The sequence below is a fragment of the Thermochaetoides thermophila genome (assembly GCF_000221225.1).
Source record: "Thermochaetoides thermophila DSM 1495 unplaced genomic scaffold scf7180000011817, whole genome shotgun sequence".
In the NCBI taxonomy this organism is placed as follows: Eukaryota; Fungi; Ascomycota; class Sordariomycetes; order Sordariales; family Chaetomiaceae; genus Thermochaetoides; species Thermochaetoides thermophila.
In genome coordinates this window covers 100,633-113,487 of record NW_006383033.1, presented here as the reverse complement: position 1 = coordinate 113,487, position 12,855 = coordinate 100,633, and the positions used below count along the sequence as shown (strand labels likewise).

Here is a 12,855-nt window from a genome sequence, read left to right as displayed (position 1 = left end):
GGAGTTTTGATGCTCTGTAATTAATTACACGCAGATTACCAGCAACATTGGCGATGCTCATTGGCACGGGTTCAACACGAAAGCGGCCTGGAAGATGGCTGTAAGCATAGCTCACTGGGAAAGAGATCGGAATTGAGCAAGAGATCAGATCAGATCGGTGTCTGGCCGTGGCTGCATTCACTACAATCGAAATCCTTAATTTGTTGTGAATCAGCTACCTAGATAAGAGAGTCCCACATTGGACCATTACAGATCCTAGCTACGCATGCTACCAAGCGATCATATTAACCGGTTTGAAAGCGGCTGCACTCAGTAAATCACCCTCGTAAACAATATCCACACCCGCGCATCTCATTTCCTCGCTGATACCCAGTTATTCAACTTCACGATAATCCATACTTCCCTCCCTCCTTGTGTACAGGCTTTGTAGTTGTCCCCGCATACTCTCCCACTTCAGGATAACTCGGCTGCGAATACTCGGACGTCGAGTCGACGCTACTGGTGCGAGTGCCCCTTCTTGACTGTGCTTGCGGTCTCTCTGCGGTCTGGTTCCCCGTTGCTTGCGCGGCACGGACTTGCTGCGTGTCTTGGCTGGTCAAGTTCGGGTCCGCAAAGGGGCCTCGCCTCTGCGCGTCGTATGTCTCGGCGGTCGCTTGGGAGCGCCGCCGAGGTATGAGAATGTCTTTGATTGCTTCGAGTATGTCCGACATGTTGAAGTTGTTTGGTAATGGATGGTAGAGTGTGGCTAGAAGGGAAGAGACGTCATGTCTATTGGGAGACAGCGATGACGTCACGTCATATTGCGGGAACCAGGGTGGGGCGCATCCATCACAGATCAGCGATCAGTTGCTGGATCTCATCCCACTCCCCCTGCTGCTCCTTGAGCCAATCCTGCACCCTCTTGAAGGAGGAAAAGTACAGCTTGACGTTGATGAGGTGCATGCCGGGAACGCCTGGAATGTGCATATACCGATTCTTCTTGACGCGATCGAGATAGTGCTCTTTGTCGACCGAGGAAATGTCCAGATGCTGTAGTCGTTTAGGCGGATGGAAGCAATATGGTCGTTCTTGGGCCTGGAAAGGAACCACCAGCCAGGCGCTGTCCAGCCTACGTCGTTGATGAAGCGCTCAAGAGTGCCGTTGTCCAAATGCTTGATGACACCGCGAGTCCAGGGAGAGTAGTACTCGAGTTCTTCTTCCATCCCCTCTCGCAGAGTAAAGAGTTGCGACTCTTGGGTTCCACGCATGACTTCTTCGAGGAATTTGGCAAACTGCCAGAAGGAGATGGCGGCCAAGTGCTCGTGGTTGTAGCGAATAGTCAAGAGGGCGGTTTCAAGCACAACAAAGTGAGCCCGGATCAACAGTGCCGGCCGGCACTCTTTCTTCTGTTCAGCCCAAAGGAGTCGGAGGAGGGCGAGAGTGTCGTCGCTCCACGGATAATGGATGTTAGCAAAGAGGTGGAGGAGGATCATACGGAGGCCCTCGACCGCACGAGTCGGCAGCTTTTCGGGATGGCCGACCTGGAGCAATAACTCCTGCTTTTTGGGCAGTTCCCAGGACTCGAGGCCGGGGCGTTCGAGGGCATCCCATATGACCTGCCATTCAGCCGTCCACTCCATATCGTAGCCGGTTACACTGGTGAGGAAACTGAATAGCGAGTCCTGCAGATGAGCCATTTCGTCCCGCAGATGCTGGATCTGGTCGTCCTTGTCGTCATCTTTTTCAAACAGGAAGCGAATGTCCTCCTCCATATTGACGGAGAGTGTCAGCGACTTGCGATCGTAGAATGCGCTGCATGACTGTTAGCAGAGGCAATCCAAAAGCTACCAGATACTGTGTTGTTGCGTACCTTTTTCCTGGTGTGGCTCTGGTGGTGGTCGAAATTTCTAAGGCGGTGGAGGGTTAAAGCGCGAAGTGAAAAGTGCAAGGGGGACACGTTATTCCTGGAATGCCACAGGCAGCGACCGACTTTTGCAAGTTTTGTGAATGCACCGCGTAAAATTCCAGACCTTTGTCCAGAGCCCAGCCAGGCCATTTAACCATGATCTCTTTTGAAGCGCTGAGTGAAGGTCCCCAACTCACTAAGGTAGCTACCGTCCCATTCAATCGTCGTCAAACAGGTACTCGTCCCAGCGGCCCTCGTGGTAGGCATACCACAGGTCTTCCATGTTGTAGCCGTGCCCTTCGCCCAGCATCTGCAGGAACGCCTGGAAAGTCGGTGGTCGTCTGGCCTCTCGTTCGGGGTCAGATTCGCCCGCTTCGTCAGAAAAGTAGTACTCTGACGCCTCGTCCTCCTCTTCGAGCTCAGGCTCGTCCGAATCTTCTTCTGTAATGCCATGAGCTGCTTCCTCGCCGCCCTCCTCGAACTCAACTTCCTGGGACCCTTCCTCTTCCTCGGGTTCCGGTTCATCCTCGTCCTGGTATGACGGCAGGAGGTCGAATGTGCGGAACCGGATGCCAGCACGGGCACATTGTTGACGTGCCGTCTCGACATCACGCTTGAAACGTCGATGAAAGCGTCCCTTGGCAGGCCATGAGTGGATGGCCAACGAGATGCTCCTCAGGGAGTGCACTTTGCTGGCGCAGAGACACTGCACGCCGTGCAGGACCATGTCGAGATTGGCCTGATACGTTTGTTTCCAATCGCTTGCTGTACCCCATTCACACACCAGAGTAAAGTCACGTACTGACGCTGGAATGAGTTGACACAGGCGTTCGCCGTCGTCCATCTCGAGAATACCGAGCGTTCCAAACACTCCACGATAGTCTAGAGTCAAGTTACGCAGCCGTGTCAAGCGGGGAATACAATGCAAGCGGTGGTTTTCGGGTTTCCTTGGACGCTCGCGTCCGCGCGTAAGGTAGTGTCCTGTCGACAGGGCGACAAGCTCGAGCGTCTCAAGCGTCCCTGCCAGCCCAGCAAGCGCATCGCTCAGCGTCTTGCCCCCGGGGAGCAGGTCGCGGTCCTCATCGGTTGAGCTGGACTCGAAGTGAACAACCAAGGTGCGCAGGTTGACACAAGCCAGACACAGCTCAACCAACCGCGGCTCGTGGATGTGGCTACCATACAGCCGAAGGTGTTGGATATGCGGCAGCGGGGGGATCGGAGTGGGCTCGAGGAAAACATTGTCGGCCGACGCGCAGCACAGCTCAAGCGTCTTGACCTGGGTTAGTTTCGGCAACAGGTAGACGACAGCATAGTCGGCCAAGAAGCGGGAAAGCGTCGTCGAACGATTGCCATTCTCACGGTGGCAGTAGATGCGCATGCTTGTCAGGTTCTTCATATCGAGCCAGACCATTGTGGAAAGAGCAAGCGTAGCTGTGTGCCAGCTGTTGAGGCCATACGGTGGAGGGGACTCCCATTGTCGCACCTGATCGATAGCAGCCCGGAAGCTCGGCATCATTAAGTCGTTTGGCCCCTCATTGCGAAGACCATGGTCCGGGGGAGCGAGCAAAAAGTCGCGAACATTTGGGGCGTTCATTAAGACCATGCGCAAGAGATCGATAACCACGGTGTCAACAAGGTTCATCTTATTTTGGAATGGACCTGCACCGCACGTTAGTGCGTCCCCTGAAGCAGCCGGCCAGTACGTACGTTGGAACTGGAGCTGCCATTGCCGAAGAGCGTCTTGAATGGTGAGCTGGCTAGAGATGTTGAGGAAGCATGTAATGCTGCGGATCCATGGTCGAACATCTGGCCGATAATGCAGGATCACGAAGAGTCTGACAAGGGCCCTAGGGGTGGCAATGATGAGGGTGTTCCAGAGCATCGGCTTGGCAACGGCTGCCATGCGCCGAGACGTCCGTAAAACTGCGAACAGGTGAGCGCGGGCCTGTTGCCATTCGGCATACTGCGTGGCGGCATCGTGAAAGACCCAGGTGCCGGACAGCTGTAGGGCAAAGCGGGTGGTTGAGGGGGCTGTCGGGGCCAGGACCTCAATGATGTGCTGCAGAAGCTCGATCGGCAGGCTCTCCAGCGACAGCCGGTGGCTGGAGGACGGACCGGGGACTGCCGGACCGGCGCCGGCAGACGAGCTGGGGGGCAAGGACGAGGTCGCGAGGCTCATCGGGGGCGGGAGCGGGCCGACTGCCAATGCGCAAGACTTGGCCCGGATGTCGTGCATGCAGCACTGCCACTACAAGCTACGACCAGAACCAGACTACCACAGCTGGCCAACGCCGTGCGCGGGAGCTGGGCAAGTTGTAATGCCGGACGGAGCGGCGTCAAGCCGCAGCAGCGGCGGCCGCAAAAAAGTTGGTAAGCGGCGATGGAGGGCAAAGGGCGCGGGTGGGACGGCCAATCGGCATACTTCTTACGCTGCTCAGAAGGGCCTGAAGCAGGGCACAAGGCACCGGCAACTTCCGATCTCGGCGGGCGGGTTGCCTGTCCCAAGCTCTACGACCAGACCTCGTTGCCATCGTCGACCGTTTCGGGAAGCTCGACAATCGGAAGCGCGCCAGTTTTCATCTCCTTGACACGTCCTGACATGCCCTAGCTCCGCCGACCGTCCGAGGCCACATTGCAGGGCCTGCCTGGAAGAGCAGGCGAGCTAGCTGACACGGGCCCGACGGCGGGGTTCGCTGGGGCTCTCTGGGATCTGGGGTTGAGCTGCCGCCCTCCGGACGATCAGCAGCCGCACGCTCGCCTGCCGTGCGGGGTTGTTCTCACTCGCGTCAGCCCGGCTGTTTGCTCACAGGGCGTGCAGCCTATACAGGCGGCCTGCAGCTGCCAACACCCAATTTCCGGCAATTTTTGACATTCATTGGTACGCAGAGCATCGGACAGGAGCAGGCAGAGGCCGTCGCACTATTTTGGCGTCAGCGTTGCACATAGTGGGTCTCGACAGGATTGATCCGGGTCCACAGCCGGGCGGACCAGCGGTTCGCTCCAGAAGCAGCAGGTGATACGGTTCATGGGTCGACGGCTTATGACTGTGAGCGAGTTGACATTTGTTGCCTGAGTCACCGCGAGAAGCTCATCACTTGGATGTCAACTCGGAGCCGAGCACCAGTCGGAGTTGAGCCGCCTGTTCGCCCGGGGGAAGATCCCGCCGTCCGAATCCACCCTTGTCAGCTTGGCGATGGCGGCGAGCACGGTCCACATCACGCTGAGTATCTAACTGCCTGATCGAGCATTCGCGAGACTGTTGTTTTATGGTCATGTTAAGGCAAAGTCTCCTTCCTAAACCACAGTCTGCTCTCGTGCCATCAAGGTGCTCAATACATCGCCTTGTCTCGGTTGCGGCGAAGGTCCTGGCCAGCAGCAGCATCTGAATTTCCTAAACCAGGATGTCGGTCAACGACTCTTGGCATAGAACTCGTCCCACATGTCTTTCTTGGCCCGAATCTGGTCGACAAGTCCTTTCTCGACTGCCTTCCACGGCGCGAAGTCCATCAGTGCGTATTCGACGCTATGCCACCAATGAGCGTATATCTCGCGCCAGCCGCAGGCGGAGCGAGCCCGGCTTTGCGGACGACGTTGCGTCCGTACTCGTCCCTGCGGGGAGTATGTGAAGGGACGCCGCGGCAGTTGCCTCGGCTAAGGACCTCGCCTGGAACGGCTACCAGGCTGTCGATGTATGCTGTTGAAGGGTCCTGAGCAAGTTTGAGTCCGAGTCCGATGCCGAAGGACCGGTTGGAGTCCTTCGTTGCGCCGTACATCACCAGCCAGGGTGGGCCATGGTAGGCCCCGGAGGACATGCTAATGATGAGGGAGAGGTTGGAGGTCTTGGTTGGTTCTGCGCTTGGCTTTTTCCGCACCAGCGGCGGGATGAGGAGAGCTGTGAGTCGGGCCATGAACCAAGCGTTCTGGTTGACAACGGAGTCGACGTCGTCACATGAGTGCGTCCTATGCAGCTGAATTACTTCCTATTTTCCTACCACAGGCAAACCGGAGATCTCTGTAACATAGGTCTTTGCGTTGAAAAGGTAAGTAAGGCCTGACAAGCATGAAAGAATTGGCCGCCAAGGAACCCCAAAGGCAACAAAAGAACCAAAAATCATCCAACTTGAACCAAGCCAGGCCATGGATGAATAATTAATGAAAAAGGATCAAAGCACAAAGGTCCTAACACATCATATACACACGCACCTTCTCTGGAGAGCAAAGTCTGAGGCCATCCTACACGCTACGTCTATGAAACTCACATCAGGATGCAGTCGTTATTCACAGAGCTTTTGACCATAGATATGTTGCTTGCCAGGCAAAATTCGGGTATCCATTTAGCATAGCCTACACTCTCTTGCCATCTCCTTTGACCATTTGTCCAAACTCATACAATCTTTGTCCCGAAGCTCCATCCACACGCAGCAGCCTGGCTTCCTTGCTAGTAACTGGTCAAAGCAAGCATTCTCCAACACTCTGGCCCTCAAGTGTCTCTATGATCACACACAAGCCACATACCCCTGAGCATCCCGCCTTGTAAAAACGCTGTATTGATGCACTTATCTATACACCACTACCGCTGCCTCATTGCATCATAAACATAACCCTAAACACAAACGATCCCATTCTAGGTAGCCAGCTTTCCTTCCCAATCAACGAAAGAAAGAAATACAGCCCAAACGCCATAAACATGCCCCCTCCCCCCAAAGAGTTACCTCCCCCTCCGACTACCCCTTCGACCCCTCTGTTGAGTGGTAGCAGCAGTCCCCCCGAAATTATGCAACCTCTCCCCAATCAAATACGCCTCATCTCTTATCCTCACCTGCCAACTGTGAAACACACCCACGGCACTCCACGCCATCCAGATCCCAAACAAAATCCCCGCCACGAAGGGGAAGCTCAGACGGTAGACGAGGACTTCATATGCTTGATAGAGACGACGATACTCGTCAGGGGTTGCTCCCGCGGGAAGTACAGATGATGCCAACATGCTCACTGCGCCGATAGAGACAAGTATCTTGCCTAGGGCAAGTGGCACCGTAATGGCGACAGCCCACACCACGAAGGACGGGATGACGAATGCCCTAGTGAGGACATTAACATCCGGGTCAAGCCATTTATTGCGAAATACTGCGCGCGCGGCGGTCGCCAGGCGAGAATCTTCTCTGTAGAGGATCAACAAACGCAGGGAGAGTTTGAGGTAGAGCAGGCCGAGGGTCCAGGACTGGAGGAGGCGTATTGTGTGGAGGGGGTTTACCCCTGTGCCCTTATCGGTGGCCGTCGTCGTCGTCGTCGTCGTCGTCGTCGCTGTTGTTGTTGTTGTGGGAGGGAGGCGGGGGAGTATTCCGCCATACATAACTTGATGAAGTGGCATGAGGGCATACAGCTCCATAAGTGATGCAATCAGCAGTGGCAAGACGACGAGGACATAGCTGTACGCGTAGACGATCCTCACCAGCGCCCAAGCAGTGTAGCCAACCCTACGGACGCCGTCTTGTCCAACAAGCGCCTGCATCACACCCGCAACCTTCTCCCTCACCACCCTCCACATTCTGACCGCCCTCACGCCAGCATACCCCCCGCATCCCATGACATACAACCCGACACTAAACGCATACACATCATTCCCCCTGACACCGCCCGGCAGAACAGCCTTGAACATGGCCCTCCCCAGAACAAGCGGCACAATCGTCACGCCAACGCCCGTAACGGCAGCAAACAACCAAATCAGAAAGACAAAGACACAAATCCTCGTCCTGAAATGCGGTGGGAGATAGACAAAAGTGTACTGTGCCTTGTTAGCGTACAAATCATTATCCGGGTGCCGATCCAGCCGGCGGTTATGCTCGTCGACGTCGAGAAAGACATTCCGGCCGCGCGGGACCTTAACCTGGTCAGAGGCGGGGGTGCGGACGAAACGGCCGTCGGGTATGAGGCGGCCAGAGCGGACGAGGGCCTTTTTCTTGCCGTTGAGGTGCCTGGTCTGGTCGTTGTTGGCGGGTTTGGTCGAGGGTTTCGCTTTGCCGCCCTTGAAAACGTCGCGCCAGGATTCGGTGACGAGGGCGTTGTCGTCGTTGACTGTAAGAAACAAGCGCTTCCATGGCGGGGTGGCGACACCGTTTTTGTGGTCAGATTCCAGGACGAGGCGACCCTCCTCATCAATGCGCCGCTCTCCAAACAAGAACCAAGTGAGTCTCAGCGCCCTCGCGCACCTTCTGAACCACCAAGTATACATGGCATGCAGCCCGCGACTCGGCCTAAAGAACCACACGGCCATAGGCACCAAGAAGTTATAAAACATCAAATCAATCGGGAACTCGAGCACAGGCGTATCCGACGCATAGTGGATAGGCAAAACCTGTGGTAACGAGACCCTCAATCCCCAAACCACTCCGCCCAAGCACACCAGCACCAACCCGCCATACACCAGCGCCGAAAACATTATCTTCCGCAGCTGCGTCGTGAGATTCCTCTCCAACACGTCCCTAACGGGATGGAACTCCGGGTCGTCGGGGTCACGAATGAAGTAGAGCACGCCGCGGCGCATGATCTTGCGGCACATGGACACGAAAAGCGCGAAATGGAACATGTACCCCGTGCCGATGAACCAGTGCACGAAGAGTGCCGTGAAGGGGTATTCCGCCGCGAAGGTGATTCTTTCGCTTAGCGAAGCCTTTTCGAAAAGCGGCAAAAGGGCAATGTCGAGCAGGATGCCGCAGTACAGCGGGAAAACGAGCATCTCGATGCCGATGATAAGGATGACCTTGAGCACGCCGCTAGCCTGGCGCAGGCCATCGATGAAGACGGCTTCCCATTCTTGCATGGCGAGGGCCGAGAAGAGAGGCTGTCCGCGGTGCAAGTAGATGGCTGACACAATAAACATGGTCGTGTAGCCGGCCATGATGGCCCAGAAGCGGTCGAAGCCGCCCCAGTAGGCGAGCTCAGGATCGAAGGAGGTCGGAGTCGAAGCCGCAGACAGATTCATGCTCAAAAGCCATGTCGGATGCAGAATCGCATTCGATACAGCCTTAACAGCCGCCCATGTCAGCGCAAGAACCTTGCCACCCAAACCCCCCAAATCCTTCCACCCCCAAGCCGGCGCGCTCTCATCCCTAATCACAAAAGCCAACACCCTCCACGCCATAACCATTACCCCCCACACATATCCCTTAACGGCATTCAGCGCCTCATGACTGACCGCTGAAAAGCTCCTAACCTCCGACGAGCTAAGCATAGCTAGCTCAGCAACCACACATTTCGCAACGCGATTTGACGCTCCAATCAGCACATTCCACGACGAGTTGGCCAGGCCCCGCGTCAACCTCGCCGCCGGCGCGACCAAGAACGGCCTGCTAACCCAGTAGAACGTTTCCGAGACAACCGTGGTGACAATCCCAAACATGACGAGACAGCAGTCCTGCACCAGCTTGACCAGGTTCAGCACCACGGCCAGTAGGCGAGTGGGGTAGGCAAACAGCCAGATCGTGCCGCGGCCGACGTTGTACGGTAAGAATATGCCGGCAAAGATGGTCGCTGAGACAAGGAACGCGCAAAAAATCGCGTTCTGGAACAACCCTGCAATCGGGCCGCGCATGCCCAGGAGTTCCATAACCCCCTCAAAGTCTTCCGCGTCATCAATAACCTCTTGATCAGCCACGGCAGCGGCAACGGCAGCGGCGTTAGCGGCTTGTTGGCGACGCTCTTCCTCGTCGATGGCGGCCTGGGCGGCGTTCTGAGCGTTGTTGGCATTAGCATTGTTATTGTTGTTGTTGTCCTCATTCTCGTCGTCCGCGTTCTGATCGGCCAGGTTACCTAGGAAGAGGTCGACGGGCAAGAGTTCCTCAGGGTCGATGTTATCGGAGGCCAGATACATAAAGTCGGTCACCTTATCCACCAGACCTTGAGGCTCAGGGCGGGGGGCGGGGCCGTATGGCTGTTCCTGTTGCTGTTGCTGGCCTTGTTCCTGATGTGGCTGTTCTTGTTGCAGTAGTTGTTCTTGTTGTTGTTCCTGTCGCTGTTCCTGTCGCTGTTGCTCTCCCCTACGCAGAGCAACGTCCTCCCACTGCTCGACCGGCGTCTCCGGCGCATGGTGCCTGCCGTGGTGCGTAGCATAGCCCTGCATAGCGTCGGCATCCTCATCGAAAGAATGTCGGTAGTCCTCAAAGTTGTTGTCAGCCGGCGCAGGCATCAGCTCAGGATCCGGCGGCAAATCCGTAAACGACCAGGTATTATTCACCAAGGGGTGAACCGGGCCCTCAGAAGGGCGCGTTCTCGCCGGCTTAGCCTGCTCCTCCCCTCTTCTTCCTCCTCCTCCTCCTCCTCCTCCTCCTCATCATCATCATCATTCAAATGCTCGATGAACCTGGCCCTTGCCTTTCCCTTGCGATCCCTCCTTTCATTCTCAACAGGCCCGGCAGTATCATCCTCCGAAGCAGTCGAATCCCAACCATCGGCTTGCGTCTGCGACGGGCCAGCCTGCCTCTCAACCTGAAAAGCAGCCGGTTGAGCCTCCTTTAGCACAGGCTGCTCCCTCTCAAAGGCAGCCAGTTCTTCCGGCGTGAGGCTAGCCCGCGTCGGAACCAGAAAGTCGGCCAGCGTCTGCTCCAGGCCACGATCCCGTGCCAGCCGAAGAATGTCGAGCGGATCGCCGTCTGCTTCCTGGTAGAGCTGGCGATAGATTTGGCCCGGGCGAGGCTCGTGCTCATGTTCGAGGAGGTAGGGATCGTTGAGAGCTCTGGGCTCTTGTCTCTGCGCATCCTCGATGTGATCGATCTGCGCCTCGTCCTCGTCCGTGTCGCTCCAAATATCTTCCTGCTGGGGTGCGGGTTCGGGTTCAGGAATCACCTCGGCTTCAGCCAGCGGGGGATTCGCATCGATGCCGAAGCCGGCGCGCATGTTGATTTCGGGCTGTTGTTGGACAACGTAGTCGCGGACGAGGATGATCAGGATGAAGCAGACGATGACTAGGACGGTGATGAACTGGCCCTCGAGGATAGCGATGACAGTTCGATTGAAAGCCGGGAAGGACGTCAGATTCTTGAGAAAGTCAACCTCGCTCAGCAGCGTTGGCCGATGCGCGCTGGCCATCCTCTCCAACAAAGCCGTCGCATTGCCACTGATGGCGCCAGGTTTCTCGATCAGACCAACCGTGCCGAACAGCAGGCGAAGAATCGTGTTGTACATCGGGTCACTCGACGTCAGGTTGACCGAATAGAGGCTCTTCACAATCTTGGCTGATGCAGGCGGTAGACTCTCAATCACACCCCCAATCGTGGCGGCCGCCATGCCGGCTGCAAAGAGCGGGCTCGCCGCACACACGGGAGCACCCCCAGGTCCAGCCAGCACCACATTGCTAACCACTCCCGCGCCCGACTCGGACAGCGCCAGCCCAGACACAGACACAGGCTTTGCCCCCAACCCCTCATCACTAACCCAAAACAAAAACGACCACACCGACCGCATCATATACGGCAAGCACACCAACCAGACCACCACCACTAGCCCCACGCGCAACCATCCCATCATGCTCCTCGCCAAATACTTGGCCAGATGCGACATGAAGACATGGAACGGCAGCGAACTCGGCATGTTAGGGTCGTATAATTTCGTAAACCGGAACGGCGTTTTGCACAGCTCGCAGTGTTTTTTCTGCGAGTGGCTCAGCCACTCCAGTAAACAGTCCTGGTGCACGTATTTGATGGAGCCGGAGCACTTGCAAGGGTAGAACAGCGGTTCCGAGGGGGAGCCCTCGCCGCGGCAGATGCGGCAGGTATCGGGCTCGTTGTTGTTGGATGCGGTCATGTTGGCAGAGAGGGGACTAGAAAAGGGGGGTTGCAGGGCGCCAGAGGCGATGGGACGGAGGCGGGTGTTGGGGTAGAGGCGAGGGTCGGGGCCCGGGGGGAAGGGCTCGGGGTTTTCGGCCATGGTTAGGGTTAGGACGCCATTCCGCGGTTGACGGGAGGGTGTTGATGGGCAAGTAGAGGATTCCAGTCGAGTCTGGTGATGATCGTCAAAGAGATCGAGTCGGGGTTTGTCGAAGAGGCTCTCGATTTGAATCTCGTCGACCTGGCTGTATTAGGCGTCGATCGTCAACGACGAAGCGTCAAGATATCGTCGTCGTCGATCGGAATGTTCGGAGTTGTGCGTGGATGCGGGTGCGGATGCAAAAAATTGAGGCGAAGCAAGCGAGTCGAGTGGGCAAAGAAAGTGAAAGTCGAATCGAGTCAAGTCGAATCTGCGTTCACTGCTTCCTCTTTCTTGGTGGAGTTGTTGTTGGTCGCTGCCGATGTTCCACATTCCATACTTCCCGCTCTTTTTCTGATATTCTGGTTGGCTAGCGTGGCCAAGAATGAGGACAGCGAGTCAGCCAATGGGAGCAGTCGGTAGATGCATTGTGGGTCCAGATGCACGTGCCTTGTGCCCTCTCGAGGGCAGAGCGGCGGCGTCAGCCAAGCTGCGGCGACGGGCCTCGGCATCTCGATCTTTAATTTGGCTAGGATGGAAGGAATACCTAGAGATGCGAACACAGAGGTTAGATTGAATGACTTGACATCTTCACAGTCTCAAGCATCAAGCCTCAAGCCTCCATTGCGGATAGGTATCAGATCCTGATCTCATCATCATCAGGACCATCGGCATGTTACGTACATGATGCTGCAGGGAGCATCGGGGGCAGTAGGGGCAAACCAGGAGCTGTCCCATCACCAGCAGCCAAGTTGCAAAATGAACAACCTTGCAGATCGACACCAGACAGTTTGACAAAGAATCATAAAAATTGCCCTTTAGTAACATGCACCAAATCAAAAAATTTTCACTCTCAGCAGCTCACTCGCACACCGCCAGACTCACTGCAGCAGAGTTTTGCATGCCATTTGCATTGTGACACTTCGCTGCTTGCGGCGATGACGTCTCTTGCCGCTTGCCCACACATAACCCTGGACTCTGCCAGGGCCAGGACCCTGCGCCCTGCGTGG

The 12,855-nt window shown here is 56.3% G+C and overlaps 5 protein-coding genes across 5 annotated transcripts; all 5 read right to left on the bottom strand.

Moving 5' to 3' along the window:
* Nucleotides 1-383: 383 nt before the first annotated feature.
* CTHT_0040120 (uncharacterized protein) lies at nt 384-710 on the bottom strand (the record flags this gene model as incomplete). Its single annotated transcript, XM_006694359.1, has 1 exon — nt 384-710. The coding sequence occupies one exon, from the start codon at nt 708-710 to the stop codon at nt 384-386; it is 327 nt and encodes a 108-aa protein (XP_006694422.1).
* A 118-nt stretch (nt 711-828) lies between these two features.
* CTHT_0040110 (uncharacterized protein) lies at nt 829-4,064 on the bottom strand (the record flags this gene model as incomplete). The annotated part of the gene is made up of 5 exons (XM_006694358.1): nt 829-1,029; nt 1,113-1,791; nt 2,119-2,624; nt 2,688-3,544; nt 3,593-4,064. 5 exons carry the CDS (start codon nt 4,062-4,064, stop codon nt 829-831), a joined length of 2,715 nt encoding a protein of 904 aa, XP_006694421.1.
* A 1,327-nt stretch (nt 4,065-5,391) lies between these two features.
* Nucleotides 5,392-5,793, bottom strand: CTHT_0040100 (uncharacterized protein; the record flags this gene model as incomplete). The annotated part of the gene is made up of 1 exon (XM_006694357.1): nt 5,392-5,793. The coding sequence occupies one exon, from the start codon at nt 5,791-5,793 to the stop codon at nt 5,392-5,394; it is 402 nt and encodes a 133-aa protein (XP_006694420.1).
* An 800-nt stretch (nt 5,794-6,593) lies between these two features.
* Nucleotides 6,594-10,070, bottom strand: CTHT_0040090 (uncharacterized protein; the record flags this gene model as incomplete). The annotated part of the gene is made up of 1 exon (XM_006694356.1): nt 6,594-10,070. The coding sequence occupies one exon, from the start codon at nt 10,068-10,070 to the stop codon at nt 6,594-6,596; it is 3,477 nt and encodes a 1,158-aa protein (XP_006694419.1).
* A 44-nt stretch (nt 10,071-10,114) lies between these two features.
* CTHT_0040080 (uncharacterized protein) lies at nt 10,115-11,806 on the bottom strand (the record flags this gene model as incomplete). Its single annotated transcript, XM_006694355.1, has 1 exon — nt 10,115-11,806. One exon carries the CDS (start codon nt 11,804-11,806, stop codon nt 10,115-10,117), a length of 1,692 nt encoding a protein of 563 aa, XP_006694418.1.
* Nucleotides 11,807-12,855: the final 1,049 nt, after the last annotated feature.